This window comes from Podarcis bocagei, assembly GCF_964188305.1.
Source record: "Podarcis bocagei genome assembly, chromosome: 15".
Classification (NCBI taxonomy): domain Eukaryota; kingdom Metazoa; phylum Chordata; class Lepidosauria; order Squamata; family Lacertidae; genus Podarcis; species Podarcis bocagei.
Window position 1 is genome coordinate 1480320 of NC_138141.1, and position 15376 is coordinate 1495695.

General features: G+C 44.4%; 1 protein-coding gene across 9 annotated transcripts in view; it reads left to right on the top strand.

The window, feature by feature from the left end:
- Positions 1 to 14657, top strand: part of FGFR1 (fibroblast growth factor receptor 1) — a 109373-nt gene extending 94716 nt beyond the window's left edge. For all 9 annotated transcript variants that reach the window (XM_081171388.1, XM_081171391.1, XM_081171387.1 and 6 more), the window contains 4 exons: positions 8407 to 8477; positions 9927 to 10064; positions 13576 to 13681; positions 14114 to 14657. In XM_081171388.1, coding sequence (XP_081027514.1) covers positions 8407 to 8477; positions 9927 to 10064; positions 13576 to 13681; positions 14114 to 14290 — 492 coding nt within the window. In that variant the 3' untranslated portion in view covers positions 14291 to 14657. The remainder of the gene's footprint in view (positions 1 to 8406; positions 8478 to 9926; positions 10065 to 13575; positions 13682 to 14113) is intronic.
- Positions 14658 to 15376: the final 719 nt, after the last annotated feature.

Consider the following 15376-nt stretch of genomic DNA (forward strand, 5'->3'; position numbering starts at 1 on the left):
ACACTGTCATGGAAGGCTGTGGTGCCTCAGAGGCTACAAGTCCCTTGTTTCAGCTGCAACTGGTTTGCCAGCGATGGCACCTTTTCGACAGAGGTGACTTGGCTGCTAGTTACTTCCAGATTGGATGGTCACGATGCGCTCTACATGGGGCTGCCTGTGACAATGGCTCGGAAACATCCATTGGTCCGTAGTGTAGCACCCAGACTTCTAGCTGGGGTTCTGTTTAGATCCCATAAAACCTCCGTTCATTTCTGGGCCCAATTCGGGGTGCTCTCCCCACAGAGGTGCATCTGACACCTTCATTGTACAACTTTCGGCGACTGCTGACAACACACCTCTGAACCGTGGCTTTTGACTCTAGAGATTCATATTTTAAGGCTCCACCTTATTTCTGTGGTAGTAAGTTGTTTTAAACAGTTTTTAATATTGTGTTTTAATTGTTGAAGTCTACCCCCAGACCTTGTGGTGAAGGGACCAAAATAAAATATTGGTTATTTTCATCATTATATTCTGCCCATAAAAGGTGTGGATGTCATGTATGTGGTACTGTGCAGAAACCTTTCTGAAGCTGAGGAGGTCCAAGTCTGGGCCTGGCCTCTACCTGGATATCAGATTGTGTGCCACTTCAGGCATTCCTTTCTCCACACAATTAACTAGAGAATGAGGTGAGGACATCTCGTTGCCTCATGACCAAGAAGCCAGGGAGAGAGGGGGGGAGTCTCAGAGGCTTTGTGGGCACCAGAAGAAGACCTCAATGATGCCTTTGCACGTATGGGCACCATGAAGGCAACCCCAGCTTGAGATCACACATTGAAATTCAAGAGCAAATTTCAAAATGCACCTCGGAAAAGAGATCCTTTGCGCCAGGAAGCAGAGGCTTTAATTCAATCTGAAGACTTTTATCCTGCATGGCTGGCCTTAAACCGTATTAAGATGGATTGAAAGATGTATTCATGGAATCTGATGTAAAGGGCTGCCCCATAGTAAAAAGGTAAAGGGGACCCCTGACCATTAGGTCCAGTCGTGACCGACTCTGGGGTTGCAGCGCTCATCTCACTTTACTGGCCGAGGGAGCCAGTGTACAGCTTCCGTGTCATGTGGCCAGCATGACTAAGCCACTTCTGGCGAACCAGAGCAGCGCACGGAAACGCCGTTTACCTTCCCACCGGAGCGGTACCTATTTATCTACTTGCACTTTGACGTGCTTTCGAACTGCTAGGTTGGCAGGATGCCCCATAGTATTATATGTTTAAACTGATTAATGATTATGGGAGGATTTTTAAACATTATTCTTGTTTATAAAACCCAATTAAAAAACCCCCAACAGCAACCTTGAGTATCCAATTAGGAGAGCACTATTGCTGCTTGTGTATAGTCACTTTTCAACATTGCATAGTGGATTTTGAGATTGTGGGGGGCTTGCCACATTTGTTTAATGTGCTATATATAAGGAAAACAAGATTTAAACAGCAGTTTTTGCTAGAAGTAGAAATGTCAAAACTACACTGGGCACTTCCAGCTCACACCCTTATTTAAAGCTGTGCACATGTTTGATTTTGTTTTTCAGAAGTGATTATTTTTTTCATGATTTTATATATATATTTGTATTGTTTTGCTATGGTGCAACATCATGAGAAATAAACTCTTCTGCATCTAACAATGCACATACCGGTACTTCAAGGGAAAACTGAAAGGTCTTTCCAGATCTCCAGACACTTTTGTGCTGGGAGAAGTTTCCTTCCTAACCTAAAAACTGAGAGTCAGTCAGATCCCCCAAGTATAATCAGTGGACTCTTCTAATAAAAGGATAGTGGGACAGTCCTGCATCACAGGCCAAACCCTGAAGCGCTCTTCTAAATTCTTCTTCTTCCTTCTTCTTTTTTGGCGACCCCTGGTAGCCGAGGAAGATGGTCTTCCATGAACACGGTTTTAACAGTGAGTCTGTAAGTGACTGTGGAGGCCAATTCTGGATCCACATGTCCTTCCACAGTGGGGTTTCCATGCAGGAGTTGATCACGGTGAGGGTTTGTCAAGCATGCCTTCCTCTTAGCATGTTTCTCCCTTTTGTCCTGAGTTCGAGTGTCTTCAACGCCCAGGACACCTTTGGTAAAGGCTGTTCTCCAGTTGCAACGCTCGCAGGCCAGTGTTTCCCAGTTGTACATGTTTATACAACATTTTTTTAGATTTGCCTTGAGAGAATCTTTGAACCTCTTTTGTTGACCACCAGCATTGCGCTTTCCTTTTTTTTTATATATAAATTTTTTATTGATTTTACAATTTTTTTAAAACAATACAAACATATAAAAAGACATACACACATGTATAGTTTCATAACCTTCTTTTCATGAACCATGTTTCTCAGACTTCCCCATACCTCCCCTTTCTGCATCCCAATGTCCAAAAGTTTTTAGCAACTCTAAATATTTCTGTCAGTCCTCTGTCCTCTTAATCTTTCCTTTAGTCTAGTCTTATATCGCTGTAACCCTTTCTTACTCAAAACCTCGACATTCTAACATTCAACAAGTTTATAGTAGTCCTTAAGGTAAATTTTAAATTTCTTCCAATCTTCTTCCGCCGTCTCCTTTCCCTGGTCGCGAATTCTGCCAGTCATCTCGGCTAATGTCATATAGTCCATCACTTTCATCTGCCATTCTTCCGGGGTGGGTAGATCTTGTGTCTTCCAATACTTTGCGATGAGTATTCTTGCTGCTGTTGTGGCATACATAAAGAAAGTTCTGTCCTTCTTTGACACCAATTGGCTGACGATGCCCAAGAGAAAGGCCTCTGGTTTTTTAGGGAAAGTGCATTTAAGTACCTTTTTCATTTCATTATATATCATTTCCCAGAAAGCCTTAATCTTCGGGCACGTCCACCACAGGTGATAGAAAGTACCTTCAGTTTCTTTACATTTCCAACACTTATTATCAGGCAAATGGTAAATTTTTGCTAGCTTGACTGGGGTCATGTACCACCTGTAGATCATTTTCATAATATTTTCCTTTAAGGCATTACATGCCGTGAATTTAATACCGGTGTTCCACAACCATTCCCAGTCAGCAAACATAATATTATGCCCAACATCCTGTGCCCACTTAATCATAACCGATTTAACTGTTTCGTCTTGTGTGTTCCATTTCAGCAGCAAATTATACATTCTTGACAAATTCTTAGTATTGGGTTCTAGCAGTTCAGTCTCTAATTTTGATTTTTCCACCTGAAAGCCAATTTTCCTGTCCTGTTTAAAAACCTCCATTATTTGAAAATATTGAAGCCAGTCTTGTAATTTAGGTTTCAGTTTCTCATGACTCTGTAATTTCAATTTATCTCCACCCTGTTCCAGAATTTCCCAATACTTTGGCCATCCGGCCTCCATATTGAGTTTCTTCAATGCCTTAGCCTCCAAGGGTGACAACCATCTAGGGGTTTTGTTTTCCAACAAATCTTTGTATCTTATCCAAACATTAAACAATGCTTTTCTGACAATATGGTTTTTGAAGGCCCTATGCACCTTGATTTTGTCATACCATAAATATGCATGCCAACCAAATGCATTATTAAACCCTTCCAAATCCAACATGTCTGTGTTCTCGAGGAGCATCCAGTCTTTCAGCCAGCAAAACGCAGCTGCTTCATAGTACAATTTTAGATCCGGCAGGGCAAACCCCCCTCTTTCTTTGGCATCTGTCAATATCTTAAATTTAATTCTGGGCTTTTTGCCCTGCCAGACAAATTTCGAAATATCTTTCTGCCACCTCTTGAAACAGTCCATCTTGTCAAGAATCTGTAAGGTTTGAAACAAAAATAACATTCTAGGCAATACATTCATCTTAATAACTGCAATTCGGCCTAACATTGACAGTTTCAAATTTGACCATATTTCTAGATCTTTTTTAATTTCTAACCAACATTTTTCATAGTTGTCCTTATACAAATTCAAATTTTTAGATGTCAAATAAACCCCTAAGTATTTCACCTTCTTAACCACTGTCAAACCTGTCTCTTCTTGAAATTTCTCCTTCTCCATGACTGTTAAATTTTTTTCTAAAACTTTCGTTTTTTGTTTGTTCAGTTTGAATCCAGCTACCTGGCCAAATTGTTGAATTATCTCCAACACCCTTTTCGTACTAGTGTTTGGCTCTTGTAGGGTCAATACTAAGTCATCTGCAAATGCCCTTAACTTATAATGTTTAACTCCGACCTGTACACCTTTAACCTGCTGGTCGTTTCTAATCATATTCAGCAACACCTCCAGGACAGAAATAAAAAGCAATGGGGAAATTGGGCATCCCTGTCGTGTTCCTTTTTCTATTTTAAGTTCCTCAGTTATCACATTATTTACAATCAACTTGGCTTTTTGTTCAGAATATATCGCACCCATACCATTCTCAAATCCTTGGCCTACCCCCATCCCATGAAGATTCTTTTTCATAAAACTCCAAGAAATGTTGTCAAAGGCTTTCTCCGCGTCCACAAAGATCAGCACTGCTTTAGTGTTTATTTTCACCTCTAGCAATTCTAAAATGTCTATTATATTCCTTACATTGTCTGATAGGTGCCTTTTTGGGAGAAAGCCTGCTTGGTCCTTATGAATCTTCTCCATCAACACTCTTTTAAATCTTTTTGCCAAAATGTCTGCAAAAATTTTGTAATCCACATTAAGTAATGATATTGGGCGGTAGTTCTTGAGTTGAGTCTTTTCAGTCTCTGTCTTTGGTATGAGTGAAATATACGCTTCTTTCCACGATTCCGGTGCCTTTTTCCCCTCTAAAATCTCGTTGCAGACTTCCTTTAACGGATAAACCAACCACTCCTTCAAAGATTTATAATATCTGGAAGTCAGTCCATCTGGCCCTGGAGATTTGCCCAATTGCATGTCTTGAATGGCACCCTCTATCTCTTGTTCTGTTATTCTCTGGTTTAAGTCCACCTTGCTTTGATGAGAGATTTTCTGTAATCCATGTTTATTAAGGAATTTATCTATATCCTCTTCGTTTTGTGGTCCTTGAGAATAAAGTTTTTTGAAATAACTCAAAAAGCAGTTTCTAATCTCATTGGGCTTAGATATATTCTTTCCATCCACTTCTAGGCTTGTAACTGTATTTAGTTTCTGCCTTTTCTTCAATTGCCATGCCAGAAGTTTACCACATTTATCTGCCGATTCAAATGTCTTTTGTTTCATTTGCTTTATCTTCCATTCAATCTCTTGATTCATCAATTCCATATATTGTGTTTAATATAACTTGATCTCTCTCAAAATCTCCTGGGACTTCGGTTTTGATCTTAATTTTTTCTCTCCTTCTCTTATCTTTTCCAAAATCTTTTCCTTCTTCTCATTCTGCTTTCTCTTCTTGATTGAATTTTGTTGAATCAAAAATCCTCGCATCACAGCTTTACTTGCGTCCCATATCACTCTTTTTTCCACATCGGCCTTTAGGTTTATTTCAAAATAGTCCTTTAAAGTTTTTTGGGCCTTCATGTGAATCTCTTTATCTCGAAACAGGGTGTCGTTCATCCTCCATCTGAATTGACCAGTTGTTGTAAGTTTCATTTCCATCTTCAAGGCGTTATGGTCGGAGCAGGTTTTTGGGCAGATTTCTATTTTCTTGATCTTTGGAGCCATCCCACTAGTAATCCAAATTTGGTCGATTCTGGTCCAGGTCATCATTGCTTGGGAGAAAAAGGTTCCCTCTCTCTCCAGAGGGTTCCTTGTTCTCCATATGTCTATTAGGTCCATATTTTCTGTCATCTCAAAAAAGGTTTTCGGAAGTCTCCCTTCCTTGGAGATTGTCAGTCTTTGTGCTTTGTCCATATTTGTAGAGACTACGCCATTCATGTCTCCCATGATTATCATGTTATAATCCAAATAGTCCGTCAAAGTTTCATGGAGTTTCTTGAAAAATTCCGCTTTGCCTTCATTTGGTGCGTAAATTCCAACTATTAGATATTTTTCTCCTTGTACTTGTATTTCCACTGCCAGGTATCTTCCTTGTTCGTCTTTAAACATCATTTTTGGGGCCCATTTTTCTTTTACATAAATCACGACTCCTCTTTTCTTAACTTTATCCGATGAGATAAATTCTTGTCCTAATCTTTTATTTATAAGTAGTTTCCTGTGTACTCTGGTTATATGAGTTTCTTGTAAACAAATCAAGTCCAATTGTTCCCTTTTCAAAATGTGAAATACTTGGCGTCTCTTCAAAGGCATGTTCAGCCCATTACAATTCCAACTAAGGAATTGCAGGGCCATCTTGTTATTTTTCTGTTACTCCTCCAACCGCTCCAAGTTGTTGCTCTTCCTCTGATGGTGCTGGGTCAAGTCCGTACGATAGGTTAAGAATGTCTAGTGCTCTCCTTTGTTCTGCAATTGGATCCACAGTTCCCTTCTGTAAGTCCTCTTGATTTCTTTCCAGGAATCTTTCTTTGTCTTGTATTGTCTTTATTTTCACCTTCTTTCCCTTATAGTCAAAAGACAGTCCTTGTGGGTACTCCCACCTGAAAGGGATGGTGTTCTTCTTCAACAGATAAACCAAGTCCTTATAGAAGGCTCTCAGCTCCAAGATATGTTTAGGAATATCTTTAAAAATCTGTATAGGTGAATTTTCAATTTGCAAGGCCCTTCCGTAATGTAATTTTAATATTTTGTCCCTTTCTTCCTTCGATCTAAGGGTAATCAAGCAGTCCCTCGGGGTCTTTCTGTTCTGTCTTCTGCCCAGTCTGAATGCTGTTGTTATTTTTATTTCTTCATCCTCCATGTCTTCCCAGAAATCAGCAAACTCTCGTGTCAGAAACTCCACTAGGTTATCTCCTTCGCTCTCGGGAATCAGTCTTAATTTCAGATTTCTTTCCTTTCTCTGTAAATCCCACAAAGCCAGAGTTGTATCATGCTCATAAACTTTTTTAGCAATCGGTTCTAAATTCTGTTGAGTCTCTCCAGCAATAGCTCTGGCTTCCTCTGCAGTCTTACGTGTTGCGGAATTTTCTTGGACCAGCTTATTTATGGATTCTGTGTTCAAATCCAATCTTGCTGTTAACTCTGTTAATTTCTGTGTATTTTCTGTACTCTGCTTTGTCAAGTTCTCCAAAGACTGATTTATCTTGAGAAGCGCTTGTGTCACTGACTCCATGGAAGCAGCTGTCACTTTTTCTTGTCCTGTTGCTCCTAAAGGAGTTGCGCCAGTGATTGAGCCTCGTTTCTTTTGTTGCTGTTGCTGTTGTTGTTGCTGCTTTGCTTTAGCTCTTGTGGTTATCTCTTCTGCTGAGCCACTCATGTCCCAAGGTCGTTCCCAAGGGAATAGTCCTCTGATGGAAAATTCCACTGTCCTGAACTGTTACAGCCGTTACTTTAGCCCTCTAGAGGGAGCAAACCAAAATGTCCGAATACGGAGACAAAGAAGTTAAAGACAAAGATATCAGGAGGCTTGTAAAAGTCTTTTACAGCACCTTTCCCAGTAGATACAATTTAAACATACTCCAGTAAACTGTAACAACAGAGTCCAAAAACTTTGTAACAGAGAAGACTTCAACTATGTAACTTTCCCAGGAGTTAAAAACAGTTCAGTGCTTTAATGCCTTATTTGGCAGTCCGCTTCAGGGCAGTGAGGCAGCAGAAGAGTTTTCCCTTTTTAAATAGATCGTGCAGTTCTTAATGTTCTTTTTTCCTCCCCTCTGCCCTGCTTGCTAGAGGGGAGATCTAAGTTCAATGTCAGGTTTAAGTTGTCAAATAAAAAAGTCACATACGGGTGCAGCTTTAAAGTTCTGTTGCTTTAGCTGTCATGCAGTCAGGGGAGGCAGACTTCCTTAATTTTTACCATCCCCGTTTTCAGCCGAATTTTCCTTTAAAAGGTTCCAAATTAGCGTTCAATCTTACTCACAGGTTTATTCAGTCCAGATTTGTAGGAAGGAATCAGCGCTCTCCGTCAATGGCGACGCGGCTTCACTCTGCGGGCTGGGTAGCGACTCTCAGCACCGCGCTCTCCCGATGCCGTTCCAGAGCCTTTAAAAAGGCTCTTTCTGCAGTAAGGGGGGGCGCTTTTGGTGCCCACCGAGTCTCCTTGTTCACAGGCTTCTGCACCTGTGATTTTAGGGGTCCCCCGCTTGCCGTAGCGGGTCAGACCCGAACTCGCAGAGCAGTCCTCCTCCGGAGCTCGGAAAGAGGACCGCCATTAACGCTGGCGCCGACCGGAAGTCCCTCTGCGCTTTCCATTTTTAAGTTCAGAATAGAGTAGTTGCTTTGGAAGATCAGGCATCCACACAACATGACCAGTCCAACAAAGTTGAACTGCTAAATTCATAGCAACACAACACCTCCATATTTATTATTTTTTGCATTATTCACGCACACAGACCCTGGCCTTTCTCTCCTTCCCACAGTTTTGGGCTGATGCAGCTGTCTTTCCTATTTCCTAGGGTCGCTTGCCAGTCAAGTGGATGGCCCCTGAGGCTTTATTTGACAGGATCTACACGCACCAGAGTGACGTGTGAGTACCTCTTGGCTACTTTAGACACGAACCTAACCTGAGCCAGTCCATGGAACTATCCAGATTGTCCTGTCTGGCATAACTGGTTGCAGGGCTCAGGCAAAGACCCATGCGATCTTTTCTCAGACTGGAGATGCCAGGAATTGGAAGAAGGACCTTCTGCCGGGAAGGCAAGGGCTCTGTCCCAGCCCTGAAGCCTCTGCTCCTGCTAGCCATCTGCTCAGACCTCGAGGGTGGAGGGATTGGGGAAAGAGCACTGGGCTGCTTTGCCTTTAACCTGTTAAATATCACTGCTATACTTTTGGTTCCACAGTATTCACAGTTGCGCTCCAAGACACCAACTGCTCTGGCAACCCACTCCTGAATGGCTCCTCCAAGGAGTGTGTCTTTGCTTGTGGTCCAATTCACACACAACCGTGGTATGCAGGCAACACCCCCTTAAGCCTCCTGGCATCTCCAACTAAGCCCAGTGTGCTGGATACCATTCCCAAAGATGAAATAGATCTGATGTGGTTCATCTTTGCTTAAGGAAATGCTAATTATTATAAGCAGGAAGAGGGTTTTCAGTCTGGCACTGAGGTTTGTTTGAATCCTGCTACTGATTCCTGCCTTATTGTCAGCCCAATACCTTTTCACCTCCACAAGAAGTCTTAAAAAAAATTAATGAGACCATTTCATGGAGAAGCAGGCCTGTTGACAGCCAAGGGAGCTAGGGGTGCTTGAATAATTTGGTTTTTACAAATTCCAATAGGGACTGGCCTGGACTAATGTGCAGATTGCAATACAGTTGTCTTTTGGATTTTTCCCTTCTCAGAATTTTCCAGTTTTTTCCAGTTCAAAAAACATACCTAAATGCTTATGAAATAACATTTTAAGATAAGCTATCCAGCAGGTTTTTCTTTCTCAGCCAAACAAGCATAACCAAACTACACAGCTACTGCTGTGATTCCTGATGTGCACACGATGCTCAGTTTAGAATGTAGGAAGTTCCTTTACTCTGAGCCGTCTCCGTACTGGCTACACTGTCTGGCCATGGCTCTCCAATCATCATTCAAACCTTGTAACTTAAAGAATAAAAACCATGAAAGAAATAGCACTGTGAGGAGAGATGTGATCATAGGGGAGAGCTGGAGGGGGGGAATGGTTGGAAAAACACATTTTAAAAATACATACCTTTAAAGAAAAGGAAAAAGCTACAAAAAAATCCAAACGCTAGCTGGAGACCATTTGCAGAAGGGAGCTCTCCCGTCCTGGTGTCTTCCCACACCTCCCTCCCCCATGTCAGCGCTGGATGAGCTGAGCCAGGCTGCATGTGCAAGAAGTGTCCCATCAGAAGGGGTGCCCTGCTTCCCTGGCACACAGATGTTGTGAGGAGCCCCGTGAGGACTGGGCAGGTGAGTTGGGTGGGAGACCCCATTTCCACACACTGTGTCTCTGCTCTTTGGCCAGGTGGTCCTTCGGCGTACTGCTGTGGGAGATCTTCACGCTGGGAGGGTCGCCATACCCAGGAGTGCCAGTGGAAGAGCTTTTCAAGCTGCTGAAAGAGGGTCACCGAATGGACAAGCCCAGCAACTGCACCAATGAGCTGTGAGTGTCGCCTCCTGGCTCTTTCCCAGCCTGCCTCTCGCGTCTTTGGCATTGTGCTGGACTCAGACAAGAAGCACAGATGGGGTTCTTCCAGCCCTGGTCTTCAGTTCTTGTTAAAGGGTTGAAAGCACAGCATGAGGCCAATATATTGTACATTGGGTTTTGTGGGGTGTTTATTTTATTTTATTTGCCATTTCTACAGCTCTTAGCCCTTTCCTGGTTCAAAGGCTATTCCTGCTTCGGGCAGAGAGATTCTCAGGTGTTACCAGCTCTGATAGTGGTGCTGTCCGGACAGGACTTTGTTGCAGAATGAGCGGGAGGTGCTCCAAACATACCAGGGCTCGTTCGCCATACCTTGAAGCCAATGAAGTAATACCCATTACCCCCTAAAGAGGAATGCCGTGTAAGACCATTAAATCCAGAGTCTAAAAATACCTCCCTGCAAAATGGTTCAGAAAGCTTCAGCAAGAATTCTGCTTTGTCAAGGATCAGCCCCTTATGGTCTCTGTGGAAGCATGGGAGGTTGCCTTATACTGAGTCATAGAATCACAGAGTTGGAAGGACCCCAAAGGTTATCTAGTCCAGCCCCCTGCGGTGCAGGAATCTTCCTGCCCAATGTGGGGCTTGACCCTGAGATTAAGAGTCCCAGGCTCTACTGACTGAGCTATACCAGACCATCTGGCTCAGGAATGTCTACACTGACTGGCAGGGGCTCTCCAGGATTTCAGACTGGAGGGGCAGGTTGCTGACCCCACCCTGGAGATACCAGGCATGTCTCATGAGCTATGGCCCTTCCCCAAAAACTTCCAGGTGAACAGAAATCCTGGAGGAGATTACATGTGATCTAATCTTCAGTGGTTATGTTAGGAGCTATCCCTATTTCAGCAGTGTTTGTTTGTTTGTTTGCTGCCTCTCCTTGTGCCCAGGGCAGCTTGGGTTAAATCAAAGACTTCATTAAAATGAATGCAACAGCAACAATACTGGCATTTCAAATCGACACAGCATATATCCAAGTGATCCCTAAACACAACAGATAAAATGTTGGAAAAGGCCATCTCATCTAGCGCCCTGTTTCTCATGGCGTTCTCCCCACTTGCAATTCTCGGCAGTCGGCATTCACAGAAGCCATGCCTTTGACCCTGGCCGTTACAGCCGGGGGCCGGGGGTTCCCTTCTCCTCCGACCCAGATGCCAAGCAAGTCGGGCTCGTGCTTTCCCCTCCCAGAAGTCAGGAGAGCTGTTGATGGCACCAGGCCTCTTGCTGGAGGCCCTTCCGTAGCCTCGGGGCTGCAGCCGTGGAGTCTCTCTTCCTCCAGATATTTGAACTTGCCATGCGAGGGCGTCTGAAGCAGAGTGGCTTGGTACGTGGGAGCGAAAGGAAAGAGGGGTGCTTTGAGCAATTCTGATCCCAAGGTCAGCCTGTTCCTATGACACGAGTTCCCAGAGATGGTTTTCCTTGCCAGGCTTGCAGGGCCGGCCGGCTGGAGAGCTCCATCGAGCGCAGCAGCCTGGCACAGCAGAACAGAACCCCCGCTGACCGGCAGATGCATATTATGAGCGCTGGCAGGAATTCAGCGTTATTTTCCCAGCCCTGCTGAAAGCTGTGCGTGATAATAAACCAAGACTTCATTTCCTTTATATTTTTGTTTTTCTCAGCAGGAGAATATCCCAAATTGGGGGAGAGGGGTAACTTGGTCTTTTGTCTTGATCGACTCTCAGTCCCTTCCCAGTTTGTTCTAGCCAGCCTGGCCAGTGGCTGCTGTCAACAGATCCACCTCCCTCCTTCGCCACACAATGTGGAGGATTGTGGTGCTCAGACCTAAGAAGGGGCTCACGCCAAGGGTTGCTGCAGGCTCAAGCAAGCACCTTCCGGTGTCGGGGTTCCCTTGGTTGGCCCAGCTGAAAGATCCAGACCCTGCTTCATACTAAATTGCTATTAAACACGCAGTCCTTTTGCATTAATCTGCATGTTAATGGCAGAAATTAGACTTGCCTTCAGTGCCTTGCAAAATGTTCATCAACAGCCATTGGTTCATTTGACTCTTATTTATAAAAAGCAGCAACCTTTGATTTACAAGTGGTGGGCATTTTAAAAACCTATGGGGAAGAGAGGGAGCGGGATTTCCACTGCACAAGCAGTCCTGCTCACACAAGGACTTAATGGGATACAAGCCTGTCACGTGCTTTCAGTGAAAATGAAGTTTACAGTTTGCAGGCCTGTGTCTCCCCCCGGAGCCAAGAGGTCTGCTTTAGGCACAAGTGTGGAACTAAGCAGGTCTCAGTTGTCTGCACTGGAGACCCCCTGTGAACCCCACATCCAGAAGAAAGGCAGGTGTAGATGTAACAAAGAAATAAACAGTCTATGATAGACTAGGAAAGACTTGTCACATGTCAGAGGTGGTGGACAGAAACCTGGTCTTAGATTAGGGTGGAGGACTTTGTTTCAAGGTTCTATGCTATTCGTCATTGTGTCTCAGCTTCCATCTGAAACATTCTTTGTAGGATTGTTGTAAGGATTTATGATCTCAGGAAGATCATGGAGTGTTTGCAAGTTCAGTAAGGTGCAAGTGTCAGGGTAGCCTTGGCCAGCCTGGTGCCCTCCAGATGGTGCTTTGGACCCCCATCCCCGCCACCACAACTTGTAGTCCAAAACATCTGCAGGGCACCAAATGGGATGGAGAAGGGCGTCAGGAGAAAGTGCTGAGACTGGGTTGGTTCATCTCGTTGAACAACCTCTTTCCAACGGTGGCAAACCAAGTGCCCCAGAGAAGTCTCCAGGAAGGATGGGGAATCTTTTTGGAGCCAAAAGCCACATCACCCTGGTGGAAAGCTGTTGGGCATTGCATTCCAGTAGTGGAGGCTGTCAGACCAGCAAAAAAAATCTCACACCCTTCACACAGACACACATGTGGGTTATTTCCCATGGAAACAGAGGCATTTATTTAATTCTTACCAACTCTACTCAAGTTTCACCTTCCATTCTCTCCAATTTTCTTTTTTTACAAAATATGTAAAAAATAATGTCAAATAACGTCAACGCACAGCTGAACTGCAGTCTAAAACATCAAAATACAGTTGCATCCCGAAAATTGCATGCATGCAATCACAAAATGCATGGGCCCTTCTTGCATATGTGCTCCTGTGTCATTTCCCACTCTGCTTTGATCTTGCGGATTAATGAGCTACAGTTGCTGGTTTTGCAAAACACCAGAGGTCTGTTCTTCCCTCTCAGTTGCTGCCCTGAGCAGCTGATGGCCTTAGGGGATGTAGAGAGCATTCCCTGGCATCCATACCAGACCTGGGGGTGATTGCCTTCTTATGCTCCCTGCCCACCAAATCTGATATTCAGAAGTCTACTGCCTCCCTTTAGCTTCATAGCTTTGATGGAATCTGTTGCTTTTGTTGAACCTGTTTATAAAATAGCCATTTCATGGGCTTGTCCATGTTCTGTTACGTGTCCTGCAACTCTGTGCTAAAATTTTTCATCCGATTCTCTTATCCTCTCTGTAAAGGTACATGATGATGCGAGATTGCTGGCATGCTGTTCCCTCCCAGAGACCCACATTTAAGCAACTGGTAGAAGACTTAGACAGGATTGTGGCCATGACCTCTAACCAGGTAAAATACATCTTTTCCCAAAGACTGTATGCTCCTGGGTGTCATTCTGTCTGTCTGCAAGGTTTCAGGGAGCCGCTTCCTGGACTAACCATGGATTCAAAGCTCAATGCTTTGAGTCCCCTGGGGACTCTGGCTTTTGGGGCCGACCAGGTCTTCTGTCTGGCTTTGGCTCCTGCTGCTGAGTGCTGCAACTAATTCCGGTGTTTCTTGGGGAGAGTCGCTGGAGCACACTCCATTTTGATACCTTTGTTCTGATAGGCCCAATTTTCCCTGGGTGTGGGAAAATTCGGGGTGAAGTGATTCACTGTTGCTTTAATGCCCCTTTCTCTTTCTACTGACATTTGTCTCTTGGGGCTCCCCTCTCCTCTCCGAGGCCTCCAGACCCTGGGTTGGCCAGTGCTTAAGCCCTCATGGCTCTTTCCTTCCCTCTAGGAATACCTGGACCTTTCCATGCCATTGGACCAGTATTCTCCTAGTTTTCCAGACACCCGCAGCTCCACCTGCTCTTCAGGAGAGGACTCTGTGTTTTCCCACGACCCCCTCCCCGATGAACCTTGCCTCCCCAAGCACCCACCTCAGCTTGCCAATGGAGGACTCAAGAGGCGCTGAGACTGCAACTTCTGTGGGACGTTTGCAAACCCTCCGTGTACACAAGCGTAGCGTGTTTGTGTGCATGTGTTGAGGAGTGTGTGTGTGTGTGCATATGTGTGTGTGCACTTCGCTTCCAGCTGGACTGGTGGTGGAGCACCGCATGGGGCAGCCATCAGCCCCCTTCCAGCTGCCATAGTCATGATCTGCAGAGACTCCATTTTGAATAACCAAACCCACACCGCCCCCTTCTTCTCAAAGCTGCCATGATTGCAAGTCCTTGACCTCTGGAAGAGGAGCTGACAGGGAATCTGTGCTTGAATATTTCCCATGAACTTAAGTTGAACTGCGTCCCCTGCCCCCCTTTTGGCCAGTGACAAAACAAAAAGGCAGAGCCAGCCACCTGGGCTTCAAGAGCAACCTGCTGCCACTTCTCTGAAAAGGACTCTGGGGAGAACAACATTCCTTTGAAGAGAGGGGGCATTTTCTGCTCTCTACTTCCAAATGCAAGCAACACAACCTCTTCACAGCTCAAGAAGCTGACAGCCCAAGGACACTCTGGATTCAGCTGTCAACTGGGAAGTCTTAAATTCAGCCAAGCAGCAGCAGCAACATCTGGGGCTGGAGGGCCTGCTGCTTCTGTGATGCCAGTCGGGATGGCGCAGCGCACTTCTGCGCATGCTTGTGCTGGGACCAAGCCTTCTAGCCCAGCAGGACTTCCTCCCAGGAAAACAGGCATAGGGCACAGCCCTGGTTTGTGCTTTGTGGACCAAACTTGGGAAGTGACCAGGAACCCCAAAGCCTGGGGTATCTTCACAGCACTTGACGCGAAACAGAGAGGATGCAGCCCAGCAAAGCCAGTGCTCGGAAGAGTCTTTTTTTTTTTTAATTAAACAAGCTTATGTACATAGCTGCAAAATGTATAAATATGAAATATATATTTACATGTCTTTTTTTTAAGAAAATTTGCTGTTTACCAGAGTTAATATCACTTTGGTAGTAAGTTACTAGTGGCTGGTAGGTATCAGTTGCTATAAAAACAAATCATATATTTTGCTACTTTTGCTGGTTTTTTGTTTTGTTTTAAATTATGTTCTAAAACTTATT